General features: G+C 40.0%; 1 protein-coding gene across 4 annotated transcripts in view; it reads right to left on the reverse strand.

Moving 5' to 3' along the window:
- Nucleotides 1-956: 956 nt before the first annotated feature.
- npr3 (natriuretic peptide receptor 3) overlaps nt 957-23,698 on the reverse strand; it is an 81,229-nt gene continuing 58,487 nt past the window's right edge. The window contains exons 5-9 of one of the 4 annotated variants that reach the window (XM_043686845.1): nt 23,339-23,433; nt 20,759-20,888; nt 20,264-20,348; nt 4,667-4,722; nt 957-1,596 (exon numbers count right to left, since the gene is read on the reverse strand). In XM_043686845.1, coding sequence (XP_043542780.1) covers nt 1,508-1,596; nt 4,667-4,722; nt 20,264-20,348; nt 20,759-20,888; nt 23,339-23,433 — 455 coding nt within the window. In that variant the 3' untranslated portion in view covers nt 957-1,507. Of the gene's footprint in view, nt 1,597-1,989; nt 4,723-20,263; nt 20,349-20,749; nt 20,889-23,338; nt 23,434-23,698 lie in introns of those variants that run through there. The other 3 variants (XM_043686782.1, XM_043686933.1, XM_043686924.1) reach the window with 3 other exon arrangements.

Below are 23,698 nucleotides of genomic sequence, written 5' to 3' on the forward strand. Positions count from 1 at the left end.
ACAACATTTAAAAGACATTTGATGACCTCTTGAATGGGAATGATTTAGAGGAATTTGGGCCAAGCACATGCCACAGGGACTAATTTAGTGAAGCAACATGGTCAGTGTGGACTGGTTAGACTGAACGGTCTGTTTTCATGCTGCATGACTCTATGATCGTAGTGAGTTGGAGCTCAAACAACGACAAGCGTATAGGAACAGATAGACAGCTTAGTGGCATGGTGTAAATACAACAATCTCTCTCTCAATGTCAGCAAAATGAAGGAACTGATCACTGACTTCAGGAAGTGGAGATGAGGGCACACCCTGTCTGTATCAATGATGCTGAAGTAGAGATAGTCGAGACCTTCAAGTTCCTAAATATCACTGACAATCTATCCTGGTTTATCCATGTCAATGCCACAGTCAAGAAAGCATACCAATGCCTCTCCTTCCTCAGAAGGCTAAGGAAATTCAGCATGTCCACAATGTCTCTTACCAAGTTTTTATAAATGCACATAGAAAGGATCCTATCCAAATGTATCACAGCTTGGTATGGCAACTACTCTGATCAAAACTGCAAGACAGTTGTGAGCACAGTCCATCACATAAATCAACCTCCTATCCACTGACTCCATCTATAGTTTCCACTGCCTCGGGAAAGCAGCCAACATAATCAAAGACCCCTCCCAGCCCAGTTATATTCTCTTCCACCCTCTTCCCTCAAGCAGAAGATACAAAAGTTTGAAAACACGTACTAACAGATTCAAGAACAGCTTCTTCCCGCTATCAGACTTATGAACAGACTTCTCACATTTCAGAGTTGATCTTTCTCTGCACTTTCTCTGTAACTGTCACACCATATTCTACATTCTGTTCTATTACTCTAATACACTTATGTAAGGTATGATTTGTAGGGTTAGCACACAACATAATACTTCCCAATGTATCTCATACATGTGACAATAATAAATCAAATCAAATCATTTTACGGATGTTGGCTGCTTTTTGCAAACAAGACTCATGAAATTGATAATTTATTAAGAGGAACGGACTTGTAGAAATATCAGCATTTTAATTTTTGCCAAGACTCTGCCAGCAGCTAAATGATATTCAAGAAAATTCAAGTGATAGAACAAAATGTCCCCTAGAAAATGAACCATGATATGAGTACAGAAAAACGTTTGACATTGTTCCAAGCTCTTTTGATTCAATCTTAAATTGTGAGACAAGGTTAAGGTGCTGTTGTGTGGGGACACCTTTTTCACTGAAACAATGCATTCGGTAGGATATTTTGCAAAACAGGGATCCACAGAAAATATCTAATATTTGGGAGTTTGGAAACTTCCCTCAGGCAAATATCTCGTACCAAAGTTAAATAGTTTTCAAAGCTGTAAGTCAATGGGCAAGTTTGACCAGGTCAAGGCCTGGAAGCAATGGAATATTCCATCTCAGCTTGGGGAAGAACTGACAGGACCAGTCCTGCCCTGCAGACGTTCTCCTCCTGTTGATCAATTACGGTAGGATATTAATGGTGGCTATGGAGTAGATTGTGACCCAGATCATCTCGTGCTCTCAGATGAAGGAGATATAGCAGTGGGTTGCAGCAGTGGGGACCTAAAGGGATAAAATGGGAAGCATTTACTGCAAGTGACAAATATTGTAAATAGTTCAATTCTACTAGATAGAGGGTCAGAAGTAAAAATGGTGACAAGAGTGTTAGTAACTGTGGAGCACATGGGTGAATTTTCATGATAACAAAACAGCATTTTCATTCATGCAGTTAAAAGGAATCTATGTACATGATACCAATGATACATGTGTTAGTCATGAGTGCACAATTGAAACAGGTTAACCTGCAGTGTTGTTTAAATATTACTTGATTAGTCGCATTACAACACTCATTGGACCAAAGAGTTTACAAACATGCCAAGCAAATTCTCAGACAACAGTGTGTGCATCATATATGTCATTAGACAGAATTACACAGACAGAGGAGCAAAGGTTTCCACTTATATGTTATTTTATTGCCAATATCTGCTTTGCTCTAATATTCTGAGAATAATCTACCACACATTGGTTTACAGAAAACAAAACAGTTTACAAAGACATTTGCACATCATTACGTTTAATAGACAAAATGGTACAATACAGGGTATAGGCAATCTAAAACTGACCAACACATCCGGAATGAATATATAACACAACTGTAATTTAAAAAACAAACTATCTACAGTTAGGAATGTTAAATTCTACACAACTGTTAAATAAATATCACATTATATGCAGATATTTCTACTTAGGTCAGTATATTACTGTTATACTGTATGGCACCCTTGCATTTGCAGTTGAAACATCCATATCTATCAGCATTCAAAGAATTTTTTTCCAGTATTCTTAAATTGCTAAACTTTAATACAAATTCTTTCCATTTCTAATTACATATTTAAAAACAGCAGCTCATAATCTGAATATTGGCAGCCCATTTCATATCATCAGTTGCTAACAATACTTTTAGTGGTACATGCTGGAAGTGATAAAATATATAGAAAAACTCATGAAATCTTTACTTCCGTAAAGGTTTTTCCTTCGAATTCAGGTGCATCGGTCTTTCATTTCGAAGCAATCATCTCATTTGAAGAAACCCTGATGAAAGTGATCACATCTAATTTGGAATTCACCTTCAGTATTCCACAAATACTTCAAATAACATATTTAAGAAGGATTTTTTTCTACTCTTTTTTTGATTAATGAGTTTTCATTTTTAAAAGCCAGTTTTGTTTCTTTGCAATTGGGGTTTGAAAGTTATACGATAAATTTACAGCCATTATCTGATGGCATAATACATTACAAAATCCATCAGACATATGCTAAAAACATCAGATGTACAGTATTTACACTTAAACAGAGTATATTTCAGGGCCAAACAAGCATTATTTGCCTGTAGAAACAATTAATAAACTAAATTGAGCAAAAGTAACCAAAGTACTGTGGACATAAATGTCTATACATAGACCATAACACTTTAATATCGTACAACTTGCTTAAATCATGATGTCGCAGTTAGAATCTAGTGAGGTGAATACGAGGAACAATTAACTTGGAATATTCCACAACTTTTGTACTGTGACAAGCATACTATATATTATATATATGTCAACATAGGTAACCAATTTCTCTGCCTTCCACAATAAGATCATTATCGGAATTATATTCTCACTGCCCACTAATGTACTAACAGTAGCATCTAAATCAACTTGAATAATAATAGAATGTTTAAGAAACTTTTTGAAATGAACATAAAAAATTCATCTTCCCAATCACTGTACAAGTGTATCCAAATTAATTCATATATACAAGATATTGTTTAGCATACTGTTGAAAATACTACAAATTGCTTAATATTTTATCATTATAGTCTAAAAATATTAAATATTGACTTATTTATTGCATACCCCTTTAAGACAATATTCCCAAACTATTCAAATGTTTATAATGTTTATTGTCAAAGCTGAAAGTCAATATTCATTGTACAGTTTAATGTAAGATGTATATTTAATTCCTAACACTGCATCATAATTTTCAATATTGTTGTGATTACAATGCTTGGTAAATAAAGTCAATAATTATTGTATAAAATAGATGATTCTTAGCTGTCAAGGATTTAGCCGCTGTTTACAGCTTACAAGTATGACAGAGCAATAAAATAGACTGGATTAATAACGGTACAGCACTTTGAGCCAGTTTGTACATTTAGAGTACTATATAATTGTAAGTTATTGTTGCCATTATCCATTACTGAAGATTTAGTTATCACGTCCAATAAACTAAATCACTTTTATAACACAGCAAAGAGCAGCCTAGTTCAGTGAGCCTTCTATGACATATGTAATCTACAAATTGCAGTGTTTTATGTGTAATATAGTAAACTCACATAGATGGATCCACTGAAATATATTTTGAAGCAGTACAGGGGTAGTAATTTCTATCATCTATATTATGAATGAATCCTTAATGCTTTTCTCAAAAATAATTTCTGCTACTTTACTTAAAAAAGAGGGCCATTTATAGTGAACACCTTTGTTGTTACAGTCAAGAGAGAAATCTGATTTAAATGCATTAAGCATTCACATAAAACTATATCCAAAGGTAACTTTTACCCTTTAGTAGTAATTTTTTTAAAAAAATGTACATCTGTCAGTATGATTTGAGAATTCATGAACTTTGCTAAAATATATCACCTTGGCTCTAAGATCAATTTTATTCGGTAAGATTTAAGGATGGATATTGGACAGTTCCCAGTAACTTACTGGGAGACACAACCACCCAAAGAATACCTTCTTTTGAAGATTTATTTTTAGGTTGCCAGTGCAAGTCCTTTCTGGCCTCTATGAAACATGCTGTATCACATTTGATCATCTTCAATGAGATGAAGCTTCCAGTATAGTGGTGCAGTGTAAAACTTGAATTATTCCTGAGTTTTCAAAAGCAACAAAAAAAAATCTATGACATATTAATAGCCTTGTCTTCAAAATAATGCGTTTCTTATCGGCCTTTTGTTTGCAGTGATACCTTTGGTAAACCTCCCTAAAAGTTGAAAGTTTGTAAGAGGGAAGATTCAATTTTATAGTTTAGGCTGTTGACAGGTCGGATCGGACAGAGTCTTCTCTCAAATGGTGATGCTTACCATTGTCAGCTTCATGCAGTTGTGCACGTCTTTCAATAGTTATCCTGTATTTCTTCCTAGAAAGAAATGACATTGCTAAAATACTTCATTCCATATTTGAAAAACATACACATGCAAGATTCAGGGTCATAGATAGAAAGATAAACTATTTCCCCCTTTCAGGTATTGATAAACCATCTGTTCTTTTCTAGCAGTTGTTTCGTTTTTATTTCAGATACACAGAGGTCATAAATTTAAAGAATTTCTTTTAACTATGTTATATGTTTTGTCTGTTTTATGGGTACAAAACAAATGCCAAATTTTGCATTCTTTTTCCCATGCAGGATGTGCACTGGAAACATATTAGGCCTTTTCTGCCGTCTGAAACAAACGCAAGCGTCATTTCGGCCACATGTTTGGCTGCATTGTGTATTGTTTGGTTTTGAACTACTTCAGAGGAAAGAGTTCGTCAATGTTCTGAATTCTTTTCCAATTGCTTCACATGCAAATGCTTCTGGGTTTATTCTGAGGCTTCCAACTTAGTGAGAAGAGGATCACCATAAGTACCAAGAAATAGGTGCCTCTTCAGTAACAGGAAATCACACCTTGTCTTCAGATTGGAGCAGTGTGAGCTAGCTGCATTTCAACCAGGAGGCAATTGCTTATCGGTGCTACTTGTGAGTGAGGCTTGCTGTTCAACACCAAAACAGGTTTTGCATGGTGTGTCTCTGCTGTTTCCGGCAACATTAAAATCAGTTGGCTAGCTTGGTATGTACAGGGCTATCCTGAAGGTTGCTGATGAGATAGCAACAGTTCATTTGCTTCCCAATGGAGGGTGATAAGCAGCAAGTGAGAAAACTCGAACCTGTCACTACTTTGAAGATATTTATACCAGAAAATAACAATACAGTAGCACACAAACTGTTGTGTGCAATTTCAATTGAGAAAGTTAACAAAAATCAGAAAATCGTATGGCATTCAGAATAATCATCTTTTGATGCCTCTTCAACAATTAAAGAAACAATTTATCAGGTACAAAATCTAAAAATCAGGCTGCAAAAGTGCATAATAAACATGCTTAAACTGGAAAAAAATATAAATTGTCCTCATCACTTTATACGTTGGGCAAAATGGTTCCCTATCATTTTGTTTTGTTTGCTGCAGAAAACACTCGAAGCTCAAACTTGAATGCAGGTGTTTTGACCAGCTTTCTGGAACCAGTTTCAGTCTGTTTGAGCCGAACATCTGTGCTACAAAATCTGAGGCTGCATTTAACTGAACCAGACAATGAACTGTGTCTAAAATTGTAACAGGTCCATACTGGACAAATTGGGATAATTCTAAACAGATCCAACTGGCTCCGTTTCAGATCAATCTGAATTTGAAATGACTTCAGAGCGCATTCCTGGACAAATATTTGACAGCAGTTGTTTCCGATGTGCTGGGTTTCTTTACTAGAATACTTCCAAAATCAACAAAGCATGCTACAGGACATTCTTAATTTATATAGATGTCTCAAATTATGTGTTTCTTTTTGCATTTTTAACATAATAAGTGATTTTCCAGTATAGACTGGCAGCAGGGAACTTGCCACCAGCACATATTGAAATTGCTGCCTGTGATTTTGCAATATGGATTGCATGAGATTGCCCATTACAAGTGCATATGTGGAAAATTACCCCTTGGTGCTCAATAAAATACTCAAGTAAACTGAATGAAATAATTTTTGACATTTCAAATAAAGATTAATGAAAACAGGAAAATAATTCTTTCTTTACTCTTCATTAACAAATTCTCTGGTCATGTTATGTTGTAACATTGTTCAATGTTTCCACTAAGATTTGTTCGGTTCAATGTTCCAAACAGAATCCTAAGCATGTCCTTTTGGAATATGCTTATGACTTTCTCAGAAATACCAAAAAGAACAAATGCTCAAGAAATCATTTATAATTGGCCTCTCTTCCTCAAACCCTCCTATATATTGTACACACAATACCAGACCAAAGAAAAAAGTCAATCATCTGCTAATCCCAACCTTCTGCCAAGAGTGTAAGATGAACAAATTCATCTCTCTCTATGAATTCCAAATAGAATCTTACCAAAAAAAAGGACTTTATTTTGTAGGGAAAATATATCATAATTTTTGTCAAGCATTCCTATGTAGTTCAAATCCTTAAGCTCACGAACGCAATACTCTTAAGAAGATTTTAAAATCTTTTAAGATTTTACTAATTAGAACTCCTGGCATGAAGTATAAACCGCCAAGATTGCAAGCTGCAGACAGGAATAGGTTTTTGGCAATGCTCCCATCGTGCAAAGTTCCATGTTGGAAATATGAATGGGAACCATTTGGTTCTTATCATAACCTATTAATGTTTCTTTCAATGCAAGATGTGCTTCCTGGTGGACAGCTCACCAACGTGAAGATGAAATTGTCAACACCACTACAGAATCTGAAGCAAACAAAAGGTATTAAATACTGACATTTTTCATCCCTTTTTTTGCTTCAGATTCTGTAAATCTGACAAACAACTGCAGTTAAGAAAAAGTTGAGAGGGAGGCGGCAGAGGGATAAACTCAATAACTGCAAGCCAGTGTAGTGGGAAGAATTTAGAGATGATAATCCAGAACAATATTAACTGGCATTTTGAGAAATATTTACTAACAAATGAAAGTCAAATTTGTTTCGGATAAATTATGCTTGACAAACTCAACTGGATTTATTTGGTGAAGTAGGGCAGATGGCTAACAGAGGGACTGTAATTGATGTCGTGTTTGTGGACTTGCGGCAAATGCCTGTTAAAGTATCACTTTTTGGACTTATTCGAAAAAATTGAAAGCCATAGGATTAAAAACAATAGACGTGGATTTTCAGAATAAAAACAAATGAAGTACTCTACCAGGAGTAGGCCATTTGGCCCTTTGGAATGCTTCACCATTCGTTCTGATCATGGCTGATTCCCTGTCTCAATGTTACTTTCCCATTTGATGACTTTAAAATCTAAAATTTTATTTATCACTTTTGTGAATATATTCACTGACTTGGCCTGCACAGCCTTCTGAGGGAGAGAATTCCACAGATTCACAACACTTTGAGTGAAAAATAATCCTCATTTCAATCCTAATTGGTCTACCTCATTTTGAGAGACTGTGGCTTCTTGTTCTAGACTACCCAATCAGGATAAAACATCCTCTCTGCACCTCGTCTGTCCAGGTGTGTTAGAATTGTGTACATTTCAAACAGATCCCCTCTCATTCTTCTAATCACAATACTTTACCTTTCTGTTTTTCACACCAAAGTATATGACTTCATAGTTATCTACATTGTAATGCACTAGCCATGTTTGCTCATTCACTCAACTTGTTTAAATCATCCTGAAGCCTCCTTGCATTTTCTTCACAACTCACAATTCCAACTCCAACTGTGGCTATAAAAGTCTAGGAAGGTAGATGTTGAAAGTGTTATCCCGGAGTGTTCGGAACTATGGGTCACAATCTAAAGATATGTGGTAAACCATTTAGGAAAAGAATTTAATAGAATCCTTACAGTGCAGATAGAGGCCATTTGGCCCATCGGGTCTGGGCTGACCCTCTGAAGAGCATCCCGCCCTTTCCCCGTAACCCCACAGTTAACCCACCTAGCCTGCACACTATAGGCAACTTAGCATGGCCAACCCTCCTAACTTGTCTATTTTTGAACTGTGGGAAGAAGCCCACACAGACACAGTGAGAAAATTCAAATTCCACACAAAGAATCACCCAAGGTTGGAATCAAACCTGGTTCCTGGTGCTGTGATGCAGCAGTGCTATCTAAAGAGCCATTGTGTTGCTGAGGGAAAATTTCTTCACACAATGAATGGCGAATTCACTACCACAGAAAGCAGTTGAGGCTAAAAACAAACTGCATGGTTTCAAGGAGTTGGTTATTGCACTTTGGGCTAAAGGATCAAAGAATATGAGGGAAAAGCGGAATAGGATACTCAGCTGGATCAGCCATGATCATAATGAATGATGGAACAGGTTTGAAGGGCCAATTGGCTTACTCCTGCTTCTATTTTCAATGTTTCTATTTATTGTCAGCAAACTTGGACATGTTGCATCCAGGTCATTTATAAATATTGTGATTGGCTGGCACTGGCTGTGCAAGCACTGATCCTTGCAGTATTCCACTCAGTACTGCTTGTCTTCTCAAATAAGGTCCATTTATCTTCACTTTCTGTTTCCTCCCTCAGTCCATATCATTATGTCACCTCAATCCATGTACTTGAATTCTGCACACTATCTCTTAAGTGGGACCTTATCTAAAGCCTTCTAAATATCCCAATACTCCACATCCACTGGTTCTCCCTTATCCAGATTACTAGTCACTGCCTCAAAAGAATTCAGTAGATTTGTTAAGCATGATTTGCTTTTCATTAACCCATGTTGACTTTGTCCAACCCTGCTAATACTTTCCAAATGTTCTGTTACCACAGCTTTTATAATAGACTCTAGCATTTTCCCACTGTTGGTGTTTGGCTAACTGGGCTGTGATTCTATATATTTTGTCTTCCTCCCTTTTTAACTACTGAATTACATTTGCCACCCTAGGAACTGCTTGAGAGGCTATAGAATTCTTGGAAGGTAGCCATCAAAGCAGGGTCACTTCCTATAGTGCTCAGCAATATATTTTATCATATCTCAGTGATCTGTCAGTCTTTAACCCCATTAATTTCTGTCCCACTCTTTCCTTCAATTCGTCCCTCTCCCTAGAACCTTGATTTCTGGGAAGTTATCTGTGCCCATTCTTATGAAGACAGAACTAAAATACGTATTCATTTCTGAGTTCTTCCTTATAATTTTCCCAACTTCTGAGTGTAGAGGATGTATGTTTGTCTTTACAAATCTTGCTCTCTTCACATAACTATAGAAGCATTTGGTCAGTTTTTTTTGTATTCCCTGAATACTCTATTTTCATGCTCTACTATTCCATATCTTGATCAATTTTTTCAGTCTCTTTTGTTAAATTCTAAAATGCTCCCAATCTATAGACTTGATGCTTTTTCTGCTTTTTATGTCTCCTCTTTGAATCTAATACTATCCCAAATTGCTTTTGTAAGCTATGATTGAACTATGTCTCCTCTTCTATTTTTGAGCCATATGTACCAATGCTTATCCACTGTCAACCCGATAGTCAGGGTCTCCAATCCATCCTTGCAAATTTGCACCTCAGACCTTCATAGCTTTTTAAAAAAGTTATATTCAGAAGCCCAGTTTTGAATTTGCCTCCATCAGTCTCCATTTTAATGAAGAATTCCTCATATTATAGTCACTCTTCCCCATAGGACCCTCACACAGCAAATTGTTGATTAAGCCTTTTTCATTATACAGTAACCACTCTGGAATGGTTTATGCTCTGTCCATGGGTCCTCAAAGGTTTGGTCCAATAAAACCCATCATGTATACACTTCAGAAAAATCTTCCTCCACAATATCAGCTAATTTGATCTGTCCAATTTATATAGAAAATTATCCATTCCAGGTGTATCCTTAATGCCTGCTTCTCAGATTTCTTGTTCAATGCCCTCCCTTACATCTCCACGATTTTTGGGGGGCCACAGTCAACCCTGAACTGGTTTGTTCTCCCTTGGTATTTCTTATCTTCCACCCAGACAGATTCCACAGCATGATTTTCCAAGCCAATATCAGTCCTCATTATTGCATTGATTTTACTCCTGTATGAATAATATGAGGAGAAAGTGAGGTGAGGGCTTATGCCCGAAACGTCGATTCTCCTGTTCCCTGGATGCTACCTGACCTGCGCTTTACCAGCAACACATTTTTAGCTATGAATAATATGACCCCAGCTCCTTTCACTTTGTGCCTGTCCTTCCTGAATAATGAATACTCCTGGGTGTTTACTTCACATCCTTGGTCACCTTACAACCAGGTCTCTGTAATCATAACTATATCATAACCGCCTGTTTGTACTGTTAACTCATTATCTTACTGGAAATGCTTCTTGACATAAAACAGAGCGTTTAGATTTTGTCTTTTTAACCTTATTGGTCAACTTTGATTTATTCTGCACAATAAATTCATTAGTTTTACTCCCTTTTTTTTTTAGGACTTCCACCTTTGCTTCATACCTTTCTGGGATTTGTTTCTATTTTGTTCCTGATACACCTGTCTCTCTGCACTGTGGCATATCCCACGGGTTAGTCTTAGGATTACTGCAATTTGTGATAAGTAAAATGATCTGAAGTTAGGTATTCAGAGTTGAATCTAAATTTATAAATGATACCAAACTTGGATGTGCATTAAACAGTGAGGAAGCTAACAACAAACTTCAGGATGTATGAATAAAAGCAAAACACTCTGAGGGGGAGCCAAAACTGATTCAAAACTTTAACTTTGTTCCTCACTTCACAGATGCTGCTAGACCTGCTGAATTTTTCCAACACTTTCTGTTTTTAGTTCAGCAAGGCATAGACAGGTTTGTGAAATTGACAAGCACATGACAGTTGAAAGTTAACATGGAGAAGTATGATGTCATGTATTTTGGGAGGAAGAATGAAGAATGGTGAGATAAACTAAATATAATTTTAAAAGGAAGTGCATCAAGTCATTACAGAACTGTACAGCAGTGAAAGAGGCCCTTCAGCCCATTGTGTTTACACTAGTCAATATACACGCACACTACCATGGTGGCACAGTGGCTCAGTGGTTAGCACTGTTGCCTAACAGTACCAGGGACCCAGATTCAATTCCTGCCTTGGGTAATTGTCTGTGTGAAGTTTGCACATTCGCCCCATGTCTGTGTGGGTTTCCTCCCACAGTCCAAAGATGTGCAGGTCAGGTGAATGGGTCATGCTAAAATTGCCCATACTGTTAGGTGCATTAGTCAAAGGGAAATGGGTCTGGGTGGGTTACTCTTCGGAGGGTTGGTGTGGACTTGTTGGGCTGAAGTGCCTGTTTCCACACTGTAGGGAATCCACTCTAATCCCATCTTGTAGCACTTGGCCTGTGGTCTTGTATGTTGTGATGTTTCAAATGTTCATCAAAACTGTTCTTAAATGTTTCGAGGCTTTCTGCCACTACCACTCTTTCAGGCAATGCGTTCTAAATACCCATAACCCTCTGAGTGAGAAGATTTTCCTTCAATCCCCATCAACCTCCCGCTCCTTACCTTAAAACTGTGCTCTCTTGTTATTGACCCCTCTACTAAGGGAATACGTTTATCCCAATCTACCCTGTCTATGCTTCTCGGAACTCTGTACACAACAATCGGATCCCCCTCAGGCCTCTCTGCTCAAAGGAAAACAGTCCCAGTCTACCCACTTTTTCTTCAGCGCTGAATCGCTTCAGCCAGGCAATGTCGTGGTAAAGTGCTTCTGTAACATCTCTAGTGCAATCACATCCTTCTTCTAGTTTGGCAACCAGATCTATACAGAGTAATCAAACTGTGGCCTAACTAATGTTCGATGCAGGCTCATCATAACCCCTTCATTTTGTATTCAATGCCTTGACTCATAAAGGCAAGTATCCCATAAGTCTCCTTAACTCCCTTATCTACCTGTCCTGCTGTCTTCAAGGATCTGTGGACATGCATGCCAAGGTCCATCGAATCCTCTGTATTTCCCAGGGTCTAACACTGTATACAAATTTTCAAAGGTTTCAGGACTAGTTTAAGATGCTGTTGCAAAAGCATGAGATTGCTTTTTTAATGCTCATGGAGAATACAAAACAAGGATGTCGCGCACAACATTTTTAAAAGAAGTATTTGGGTCGCATTTGGAGTATCATGCCCAATTTGGGTCCACAGGCTACTTCAGCACTGGCTGGAGACAAAGTGGGTTCAGGCCCAGGATTCCAATAGCCCAGGTTTTCCTCAAGAATTTTGCAGTGTCTTCATGGGTAACGGGCCTTTGCGCCAGATATAACTCCAACCAGTGGAGCATTTGACCTTGGTACCCATTGATTCCAATTTTGCGAGGGCTCTTGGATGCCACATTTACACAAACATGGCCTTGATATTAAGGACTGTTATTCTCACCTCACCTCAGGAATTCAGCTCTTTAGTCCACATTTGAACCAAAGTTGTAATGAGATCAGGAGCCAAGTGGGCCTGGTGTCACTGAGTATGTATTCCTGTATGAAGGGCTTTTGCCAGAAACATCCATTGTACTGCTCCTCGGATGCTTCCTGAACTGCTGTGCTCTTCCAGCACCACTAATCCAGAATCTGGTTTCCAGCATCTGCAGTCATTGTTTTTACCTGGTGTCACTGAGTAGGTTAGTGCTGAGCAGGCGCTGCTTGATAGCACTGTTGATGACACCTTTCATCACTTTACTGATGATGGAGAGTAGACTGATGGATTGGTGATTGGCTGGGTTCGATTTATTCTGCTTTTTGTGTAAATAATATACCTGGGCAATTTTCTACATGGTCAGGTAAATGTCAAGGTTGTAACTGCATTGGAAGAGCTTGGCTAGGGAAGCAACAAGTTCTGGAGCCCAAGTCTTCAGTACTATTGCCAGAATGTTGTTAGGGCTCACAGCCTTTGGTCTAATACCACGTGGTGTGAATCAAATTGGCTGATGACTGGTATCTGTGATGCTGGGGACCACTAGAATGGGTCGTCCACTCAGTATTCAGGGTGAAGATTGCTGCCAATGTTTCAGCCTTATCTTTTGCACTGGGGTGTTGGGTTCTTCCAAAATGGGTACAAGTACCACAGGTAGCAAGAGGAAATCTTTCACACAGTGCATTTTTGGGATCTGGAATGTCTGGTCTGAAAGAGGATTGGAAGCAGAGTCAGTAATAACTTCCAAAAAAGAATTGAGTCAGTACTTGAGGAAAATTTACAAAGGGACAAGAAAGGAGAATGAGATGAATTTAATAACCTCACCTAAAAATCAGCAGAGGCATAATAGCTCCTTCTGGATAGTATCAAACTGTGAACCAACCAAAGTGAAGAATAACTCCACTGCAGTCCATCTGTGACCAGTCGGAAAATATGAAAATACGGAACTATGCTCCACCTCTCATTTACTTCAATCACTTCATTCGCCCCAAACTTTGCAGTCAAGTAATTTCTTTTACGAATCATGCTCTTTTAGATACTTTGAAGAATCTAAATGGGCTTTCTTTTAAGAATAAAGGAATGTATACTTCTAAGACAATTTTCAAACTTTCAGCTCTGAGCGTAAGACAGCCTCTCATCTGCAAAATTCAATAATTACACCCTTAATCTCTAACTTTTCAGAACATCAAGAGATCAAAGCATATCTTTACATCACAGTAGTTATTGAACTTTTGGCCTCTGTTCTATTTTACCAAGTCCTCCAGGCCCATACTTAGGGTTGGCGAATTCTTTAACTCGGATTAAATTACACTGACCCCCATTTCATAATATAATGTCATTAACCTCTTCTATTTTGGAATGCTTCACTGAAGAAGCATTCACGCCATCTGGATAGGAAAACCTCTCCCTCTGAATCTCCTCCTCTTAGCCTTTCCAGTACTAATCAAGATTCGGAGAAGCACTTTACAATGACAGCAGCATGAAGTATTGCAAGAAAGTGTGATTAGTTCAGCTCCTTAGAAGTGTTCTCAAATACTGTCCATTCATTAAACTCATCCAGTTAGATTGGGCAGACAGATTTGGAGATCATATTTAATGAGGATTGAGAATTAAACCTCCGCACAGTAACAGATGAACTGATTTAGCTTGGAGACATGGGCCCCCACTTCCGATGGACAAGGTCAATTATGTGACGCCTACGTTATTAAGGGAAGAAGAGAGACATAGAAAGCTTATGAAGTGGTGCTGATAAATGGAAATTGTAAACCATAGCCTTTTGTGCCGCCTTTGTGTTGCTCTTTGCCCTTGAATTATAGAACTTCGCCTCAGGCTGTGGTACTTTGACCTCCAACTGCATTCTGTTGCAGTTTACCTTTCACCATTTACATTGGCATGTGATAGCTACTGGGGAGATGAAATGATAAAGCTAACCCAAGTTATTCTATTTCAAACACTGATCCTTTGAAAAATCCTGAGAAATTACTTTGAAAAGATGCATCCATTTATTCATCCAAGAATAAAACATACAAAGTAACTTCCGACAAAGAAAATAAAGTCCAGAGACTGCAATACATTCCTTTATTATGCTTTGTATTCAACTTTACACATATATACAGTGAGGAATTTTATAGCAATCTGCATAATGTGGAATATGGTGAGATCTGTGGCAAAATCGCACAAAGTTCTGGCGAGATTTACCTCAATGTTTTTGCACGGCCTCTTCCTTGCATTAGCCAAGAGGTGTGGCAATTTTCTCACGAGGCTGTGGTTGCTGGTTCTGGGGGATTACAACTGGCTAAACACCTCAATGATGCCTCAACTCACCTCGTTAACGTTCAGCTTATCCTAGCGAACACGCCAAACAAACTGCACGTTGAGAAATCTCAGCATGGAGGTCCGAGTAGGTGCCTGGCCATTCAGTTCGCACAGGCTGTGACCGAGCTCCCTGTTGTTCAGCACTGAACAGCAGTTCAGGGCTTGGTTGGCCATTCCAACCTTCACCAACACTGGCATCAGATGTTTCACCATCCCTCATGACCATCGTGGCAACTCTCCAATCCACTTGCTGACTGCTTAGGAAGGACAGACTGGCACAACAGGGGGCATCAGCAATCAGCACCGAGAGGCTGCTCCAAGAGGGCACTTTACACATACTGACAGGCACCCAGCTCACAGATCGGATCAGGCTGCATCACTGAGCTGCCTACTTGCTTTTCCTTACTCATTTAGTGCCTACCTGCATGGTCACAGCATGCTCAACCCTTCCATGCCCATTAGCACAATCACACAATCGGGCACCTTGCCTTGCTGGTCAGCAATACTCACTCAATGGGGGTGGGATGGGGGGAATGGGCAGTGCATGCATCACGTTGGATGGTAGCGTACCTTACATCAATCTCAAAACTAGCCCAGCAGCTCATGAACTGCATGTGCAGCAAGCAAGCAACCAAGTCTTAGGGACAAAAAGTCCATGGATGCACCCACCAGTCAGAGTGTGCTGGTACACTAACTCATGGGCAGTCTCCAACGCCAAACCAGGGACATAGACAGTCAGGCATCCGGTCAGACTTTTGTCAGTCAGGGATTGCTGCCTCGACAATCAGGGGAGTCAGTCAGTCCTATGCCTCCATTGTGACCAATTCAGGGGAGACATGGCTAACACGGTCAAGGAGATTACAGCTAAACTTGTGGGTCTGGGCACTTCACCATACACGGCTACATGTTGTGGAAGAATCACTTAATGTTCTATAAACAGTTACCAGGAGACACAGAAAATCCTCACAAAATTAAACTTTAATTTTGCAAAATCAAAGCTGGGGGAGCCAGCAAAATGTCTTCCTTGACCCCTCACAATTTCTTTGTTATCCTCCAGTTTATACAATTTGTTGGTCCCACGCTTATTGGATAACATTAGCAGAGTCAATGATGGCTTCCTTTATCTTTCTAAACTAACCATCATCTGCCACACTGGTTCCTTCCAACACACTTAAGTTATCACATTACAACACCATCATCTTCAGCATTAGCTCATCTCCCAGTGACTTAACTAACCTATCACAATGCACTACTATTATCTGTTACTGGAGCCCTCTAATGACCCCAGGCATACATTGCAACACTAACTACATGACTGCCATAATAACTTCCATATACACAGTCAAGGTCTCTCAATGGGGTGGTCATGGACAATCAATCAGTCAGATCTGTCCACAGAAAATAAGGTCAATGGGATTGCAAGGGACAAGCTGGGAACTGCTGCTGCAGAGGGAGTGTCCAATCTTTGGCAAAGTGGGGTGCAGGGGACCTGGGGAATGGGGGGTGGGTTTGAGGGGGGTGGTGGTGTTGCAAGGACAGATTACAACTGCCAAGTGAGGTGGGGAGGGCAACTGTATTTGTAAAGTGGGGAATATGGTAAAACATGGATGGAAAGGGTCACAGGAGAGGTAGGAGGATTACCCATCATTAAGAGCACCCTGATCTGAGGGAAAGATACAGTATATGACCACTCTGGGCACATGGTCGCATCGTATCCCAGGGCTTGAAGTGAAAGGTGAGCAGGTACAAGCCTGCCTAAACATGTTGGATGGGGGCCTGGAGGGAGTGCAAGCCTCTGGGCTTCATGGAAAGGGATCTAGATGTTCAGGGTCTGTAGAGATGGAGGCTGGAAGCCACTGACTGAGGAGTGCTCACTGTCATCTGTGATTATGCAGAAATCAAATATACGTAGCAGGAAAGCAAAGGGCTTTGACCACACTCAAGAGTGGGCAGGGTAAGTTTGATGTAGGACTCCCAAGACCCACTAATGGGAGGCCCTTTCATGGGAAACAATGTTACACACAGAGCATGTACTGTACAGGTTTCAGGCCTGTGATTCCAATGCACTGGTTCTCTGTGTGATGAGCAGCTCCCTGTCCCAGATTGTGCTCCCACACTTTCTAAAAGGAAACAATCCCCTCATGGTGTCCGTATGTGGAGGCAGCTTTCCTCTGTAGCCCCAGTGCTCTCTCCCTCAGTGGTGAAGGAAGTTGTTTCTGGTGGAGCTGGCTGATTCCATGAGGAGGTGGTCAACTGCCGCCAGTACTTCCATGAGAAACCAGAGACACAGAAAGTCATAGCCAGGATAGAAATGGTGTGCAATGAATGACACTGGCAGAATTGCAATGGAATGGACTGGTACATGCTCAGGCAGCAGTTAATGCTGGATGAGTTGTTTTGCTTTAAATCTGAGAGGGATTAAGTTTTGTTATGCAAAATTGGGGGATTGAGTTTCAGAGTTTCAGAGACACTGGTAAGGCCTCACCCAGAGTATTGAGTGCAGTTCTGGTCACCGCATTATAGGAAGGATGTGGAAGCTTTGGAAAGGGTTCAGAGGAGATTTTCCAGCCTGGTATGGAAAGGAGGTCTTACAAGGAAAGGCTGAGGGAACTGAGGCTGTTTTCATTGGCGAGAAGAAGATTGAGGGGTGACTTAATTGAGACGTTTAAGATAATCAGATTGTTAGATAGGGTGGCCAGTGAGAACCTTTTTCCTTGGATGGTGAAGGCTAACACGAGGGGACACAGCATTAAATTGAGGGATGATTGATTTAGGACAAATATCAGGGTAGTAACTTTACTCAGGGAGCAGTAGGGGCGTGGAACTGCCTGCCTGCAACAGGAATAGACTCGCCGACATTACAGGGATTTAAATGGGCATTGGACATGCATATGGATAATATGGAAACAGTGTAGGTTAGATGAGCATCAGATTAATTTCACAGGTCGGCGCAACATTGAGAGCCGAAAGGCCTGTACTGTGCTGTAACATTCCATGTTCTATGTTAAAGGAGGTGTGGTGGCTCAGTGATTAGCACTGCTGCCTCACAGGACCAGAGACCAAGGTTCGATGTTAGCCTTGCCTGTGTGAACTTTGCACGTTCTTCCCATATCTGTCTGCCTGGTGCTTCGATTCGCCCGCCACAATTCAAAGACCTATAGGTTAGGTGGACTGGCCATGCTAAATTACCCTGTGTAGACCTGGTGGTGGGATGGCTCTGGGTGGGATGTTCTTCAGAATAGACTTGATGGGATGCACAGCCTCTTTTTGCACTATAGGGATTCTGTAAGATTCTTCTATTCTTAAGGGATCTGGGTTAAAGACAGGCATATGGAATTCGGCCATGATCTCATTGAAAGATGGAACAAGTTTGAGGGGCTGAATAGCCTCCTCCTGTGTTCTCAGCACCCCCACAGAACTGGGCCTGGTGTTCTCCCGCAAGGGCCAGGATTCTGTGCTCATGGGGCCTGAGGAGCTGAACTTTGTACATCCTCCACCCTGTTTGCTCTTCTCCTGAAATAAGAGAAAGGGAGGAATGGAATGAGGTATAAATAGGTGGCACAGCTATTTGTGCTGATGTAGATCATCAAACAATGTCTCAAGTGAGTGAGCAGGCCATGCAGAGTTCATACAGGGTTAGTGGTGTGGGAGGACTGGGTTGGGGGCGAGCCACTAAACAAGGGAAGCTGTTGCATGAGATACTGAAAGGTGCAGAGCATGGGCCCTAGTGCGCAGTGGGTGCAGTAAGAGAGATAGAGGGAGTGTGAGTTGTAGAAGAGACTGCATCACTTACCCTGGCAGAGCAGAGGTGGTCACTGACCTTCTTGTGGCACTGCTGGCCATTCCTCCATATTGTTAGGATGGCATTGGCCCAAGGAACCGCCAGCGTTCAATGGTGTGGCCTCCTCTGCTGGTCCTCCAGGAAGTGAACACCCACCTCTGCACCATCCCCTCCACCAGATGGCAGGGCCCCAGTTGGAGAAATGCAGTGCCATCTTCCCATTCTCCAACACATTCAGATCTTGTCCTTGACTGAACAGGGCAGCTACGAAACCAATGCATATCCAGGTGTACAGTGGCCTTTTAAAAATGGCATAGGCACCAGGGATTCTAACATCACTGAAACTATCAGAAAGACTGGAATTTGGAGCATTACTGCACTAAGGACATCATGTAATCTAATTAAGAAATGGAGAGCCAATTGTCACAACCAAACACCCCAGACCACCATGCATTCACCCCTGTCACAGAAAGACAGATACCTTTCACTTAAAGATCAGCATTGGAGCCAGAGGTACCTCACTTTAGTGGAATGCATTGTTTTCACCTGTGGAAATAACATCAGCACTGAAGAGGTGTGTCTGGAACAAAGGGATTGCTAAGCACTGATTATCGAGCAGGATGGTCCCACGAAACACATTTATTATAATTCAATAAGGATCACCATAAAAAGGACAAGAGTGAAGTGTTTGGCATGAAGAAAGATCAGGAACAGTCAACCTAGTTAAGGAACCCACCGTTCCCATCAGAAAGCCTGACTGGATGGAGGATTTTAAGTTGTCAGTTGAATCTGGAGAGTTTTGGGACTGAGAGATTAACAACAATTCCAAGTGGTACTGGGTCTGAATTATGAGGGGTTTAGGGCAAAAATACAGGGTTTCTGCCTGTGGCTTGTCAGAGACAGTTTTCTTAACATGAGATAGTGGAGGCAGGTTCAACTGAAGCATTCAAGAGGGCAACGGAATATTTATTTGAATAGAGATAGTATGCAGTGATATGGGCAGGAGATTGGCTGTGGGTAAGAGAACCAGTGCAGCCATAATGGGCTGAATGGCCTTCTCCTACACCAGAACATTCTGTGATCCTGTGGCAAGTCACAATAATATTGGCGTTAGCAGGAGGAGAGCGGAGGTGAAGCTGTGGAGGAACTTGGTTGAGCAAACCAATTGACATCTTGTGTGATTTAAACCAGTGTAGAGATGTGTTTGAATCAGGGTGTCAGGCTAGTTTTACTATAATAAGTATGTCTGTGCTTCAACAAAACCCTGCAACTGTGCCATTTGTATAAAATCCTGAAGTCCAAGAACTATTTTAAGAAGGGAATGCGAATACAAACTGTTTATACTTGATCTTTAAGCATGCAAATAATTCTGTTAATACATCTGTTAATTAAAAAAAAATAAAATCTTATAATTTCCTTCCTTCCCTGGCGGTCCATTTCCAAATGGTTCTTCCTACCTGAACAAGTAAAACGCCAGCAGCAATGCACATCCCAACAATGAGCCGACTACAATGCCAGTGACTGCAGACTCTCCAAGCCCACCTACACAGAACAACACAAGTGGTTTTTGTTAACATTAAGTATTTGTTCGGATAAAATAATGCAGCTATTCAGAAAATGAATTTCTTTCATAAGTATTCTTGGTTAATATATTAAATATACAACAGTCGTTCATAATGGTTGCCTTTTGTTAATCCATTTCAAATTTTGTCACACTCCAGTTTGAATTAAAAATGCTACTCCCCAGTTAACGTACTGCTCAAACTCAATGCCAGTTAAAAATGTCACCGCAGATTGATTCCAGTTAGTCTGAGGTAATGTAATACCATTCATTCAACATGTTACATCGACACTCTGGTTTGAGAAAGCGTTCACTGCAAAATATATTTCCTAAATTAGTTTAGAAAGGGGGGGGGAATGTTTATAGTTTGAAGAGAAATTACATGATTTACAGGTAGCAGAATGTTCCTTCGTAAAGCCACAGCTAGGTTCATCTGGAGGTGGCATTCCATTTGCCCAAAGGAGCCTTACGTTTGGCCTGAGTTCAAAGGTTGCATTCAAACCATAGTAGTCAGCTATTACCTATAATCACAGAAACACAGAAAGTATAAGGACTTGGGTAATTAAAATTCCTTTCACTATGTTAAAGCCTAGTTTATGTCATGCAATTCACCGCATCTATTTTATCCGATGATATCTCTTGTTTATTTCTTCCCTCTGTTTTTTTTTGACTGTTTGGAATTCAGCTGAAAGACCACTGAGTAATTTTCACTCCCACAGGCAGCCACAGGATTTCTTGAAACGAGTGTATTTTTTTGTCAGCTGTGACTCAGTTGGTAGCAGTTTTGTCTCTGAGTCAGACTTTTCTGGGTTCAAGTCCCAATTCAGGACTCGAGTCCAAAACTGAAAGCTGACACTCCAATACCGTATTGAGGGACTACTGCTCTGTCAGAAGTTACCATCTTGTAGATCCAGTGTTAAACAGACACACTGTCTGCTCTCACATGCATATCATTTGACACATTGTCCTTATGCCTTGGCAGCTCTGCATTAGAGCCACCCAGGGCCAGATTCTGCCACTGAGACATGTAGTTAAAGTTGGAAAATATCCTGATTCGCAGAATCTACTCAGTTAAAGTATCCAATTGCGCAAAAATTGCACTCCAGCTAAGTGTGTGTGGCATCTCAGTTGATATTAGCTTCGCCAGGATCGGAGGATCACAGTGGATCTCTGGGGCTTTGTCCCAGTTGTAATAAAAGTAGTAAGACCCTCCAGTCCCACCTGTCTTATTCACCCCTCACTGGCCCCTCTGTCAATACATATCCATCCCAGCCAACCATCCGCCTAGCCTCTCCTTGGCAACATTCCATGCCAAAGTAGATCCTCAGCACTCCCCGGGACCCCTCACATTATCCATGCCAACGATGTCCCTCTACGTCCATTTACCCAGTGTGTAATCAATGCGTCATGTAATAAAAATTGCAAATGTGGAGGCGCTGGGTGAATAAAACACTCATTTATACATCTCCTTTGGGAAAAAAAATCAGTGCTCTTCCTACAAATGTATAATTAAGTGTTGAGGAGCCAGAACTTTGAAGTATCAATGATAGAAGCTTGAAACATTTCGCTCTTTAAATATTCTCCAGGTAAACACTGAAACATTGACAAAAGAGATCACAAAAAGACTAACTTATTATAATCACTTAAAGATGCTAATAAAGAAAAAAATCAAATATTCTCTTTAGTTGACAAAACAGAATCGCTAATGATCTAATGCTTTTAATGGATGGAGCTTGCAGCTGAATATTCAACCCAGTATAAATGCAAAGTAGTAAATTATTCTACTGCTCCAGTGCTAGGTAGTGGCCTAAAAGATGAACCGTTGGTAAATATGATTTATAATTCTTAGTATTCTTCAATATGGATCATAAACTGGAAAATAAAATTCATCAATTAACAAGCAAATAATAAAGTAGTCAGACCTTTTGGAACCAAGTTATAAAATGCATTAACCTTATATAAACAAACGCAATCTGCGAACTCTATGCTCTAGGAGCAAGGAAGAAATGTCAAAGTTTGGGATTCCCTGCATACTATGGAGTTTTAACATTTAATGGATAACCCCTGTACGTCAGCCAATTACATAGATTGTTCTTCCAAGGCAGGGAGCTTTTTGACAGAGACTGCAAGATGTGGTAGATCTGATCTCAGATAATTGGGCAAAAGGTGGAGATGGTGACAGTGAGGGGCATTTGGGGTTTTCCTAGTCGTGTGATCATCGGAGGGTGGAGCTGAGTTGTGTGCAAGTTAGGTGATCTGTTTGGAGGTAAGTGAATATATGGGGCTGGGTGAGAATTCCTCTTTATCCTGGCCCACAAAGAGAGCTGTGCCTTCTTGCTGTAGTGATCCTTGCCACATTTCAGTCACTTAGTTTACTGAGGCCCTGGAAAACAGCTAACAGCAAGATAAGTTCAAGATTTCCAGCCACATGAACATTTAAAATGCTAATCTATATCCAGGGCGTGGTTTATCTATACAGCCCTTGGCCTGCATCATTAAAACTCAAAAGTGAAAAATTTAAAACTGCTACATGATACAGTGGGAAATTTGCAGTTAAACCTTCCCACTTATTTGGGAATGATATTTCTTCCCTCATTTTATTACGAGTAACTACATTCTAGGAAATGTACTCCAAGCCCACTGTTTGAGTTAAAAACACATCATTAATCAATTACTGAAATTAACATATCTGTGTATAACCAGAAATACCAAATTGCAAGTCTTCAACAATAGGATTGCAGGAATTAATATTTCCAACCACATTTATTTTGCAATAAGGTTTCCTTGCAATTATTTAAGTAAAATTATCTGTAAGTTCCAATTTGCAAGTAATTTGGTATTTATGGTAACTATAGTGAAGTGTTTATACAGCAATCTAATTTGTAACAGCAGAATATTCTGATGCAAATATACATCATGGTTTTTGATGCACATCACACGAATGATACCGAAAAGTCACTACTTTACTTGCCTCTTGATTTCCTGTTTCAGGTTCCGTCATTGCGATCACTGAGAAATCTCCATATCTGTCCCCATTGGCATCAATTGATACCTGGCCTGCTATGCCTGATAAATGGAATGCATCAAATGATTAAATCAATTAGCTGGAAAGGTTCTTTAATTCCAAATGAAACAAGAGATGATTCAACAGATTCGTGAACAAATATACAACAGGAAATCCCATTCTTCTTCCAAAATTTTTGTTGGCATTCCCAAAGAAATTGCCATTTTTTTTCCTGAAGTCTGTGTTCATTCCAGATGCCATATTTTTTTCTAGTTTAGCTCGCAAAACACTAGATAATTCCAGCTATTAGAATACATGAGTTTTTTA

The sequence above is a fragment of the Chiloscyllium plagiosum genome, chromosome 1 (assembly GCF_004010195.1).
Source record: "Chiloscyllium plagiosum isolate BGI_BamShark_2017 chromosome 1, ASM401019v2, whole genome shotgun sequence".
Classification (NCBI taxonomy): Eukaryota; Metazoa; Chordata; class Chondrichthyes; order Orectolobiformes; family Hemiscylliidae; genus Chiloscyllium; species Chiloscyllium plagiosum.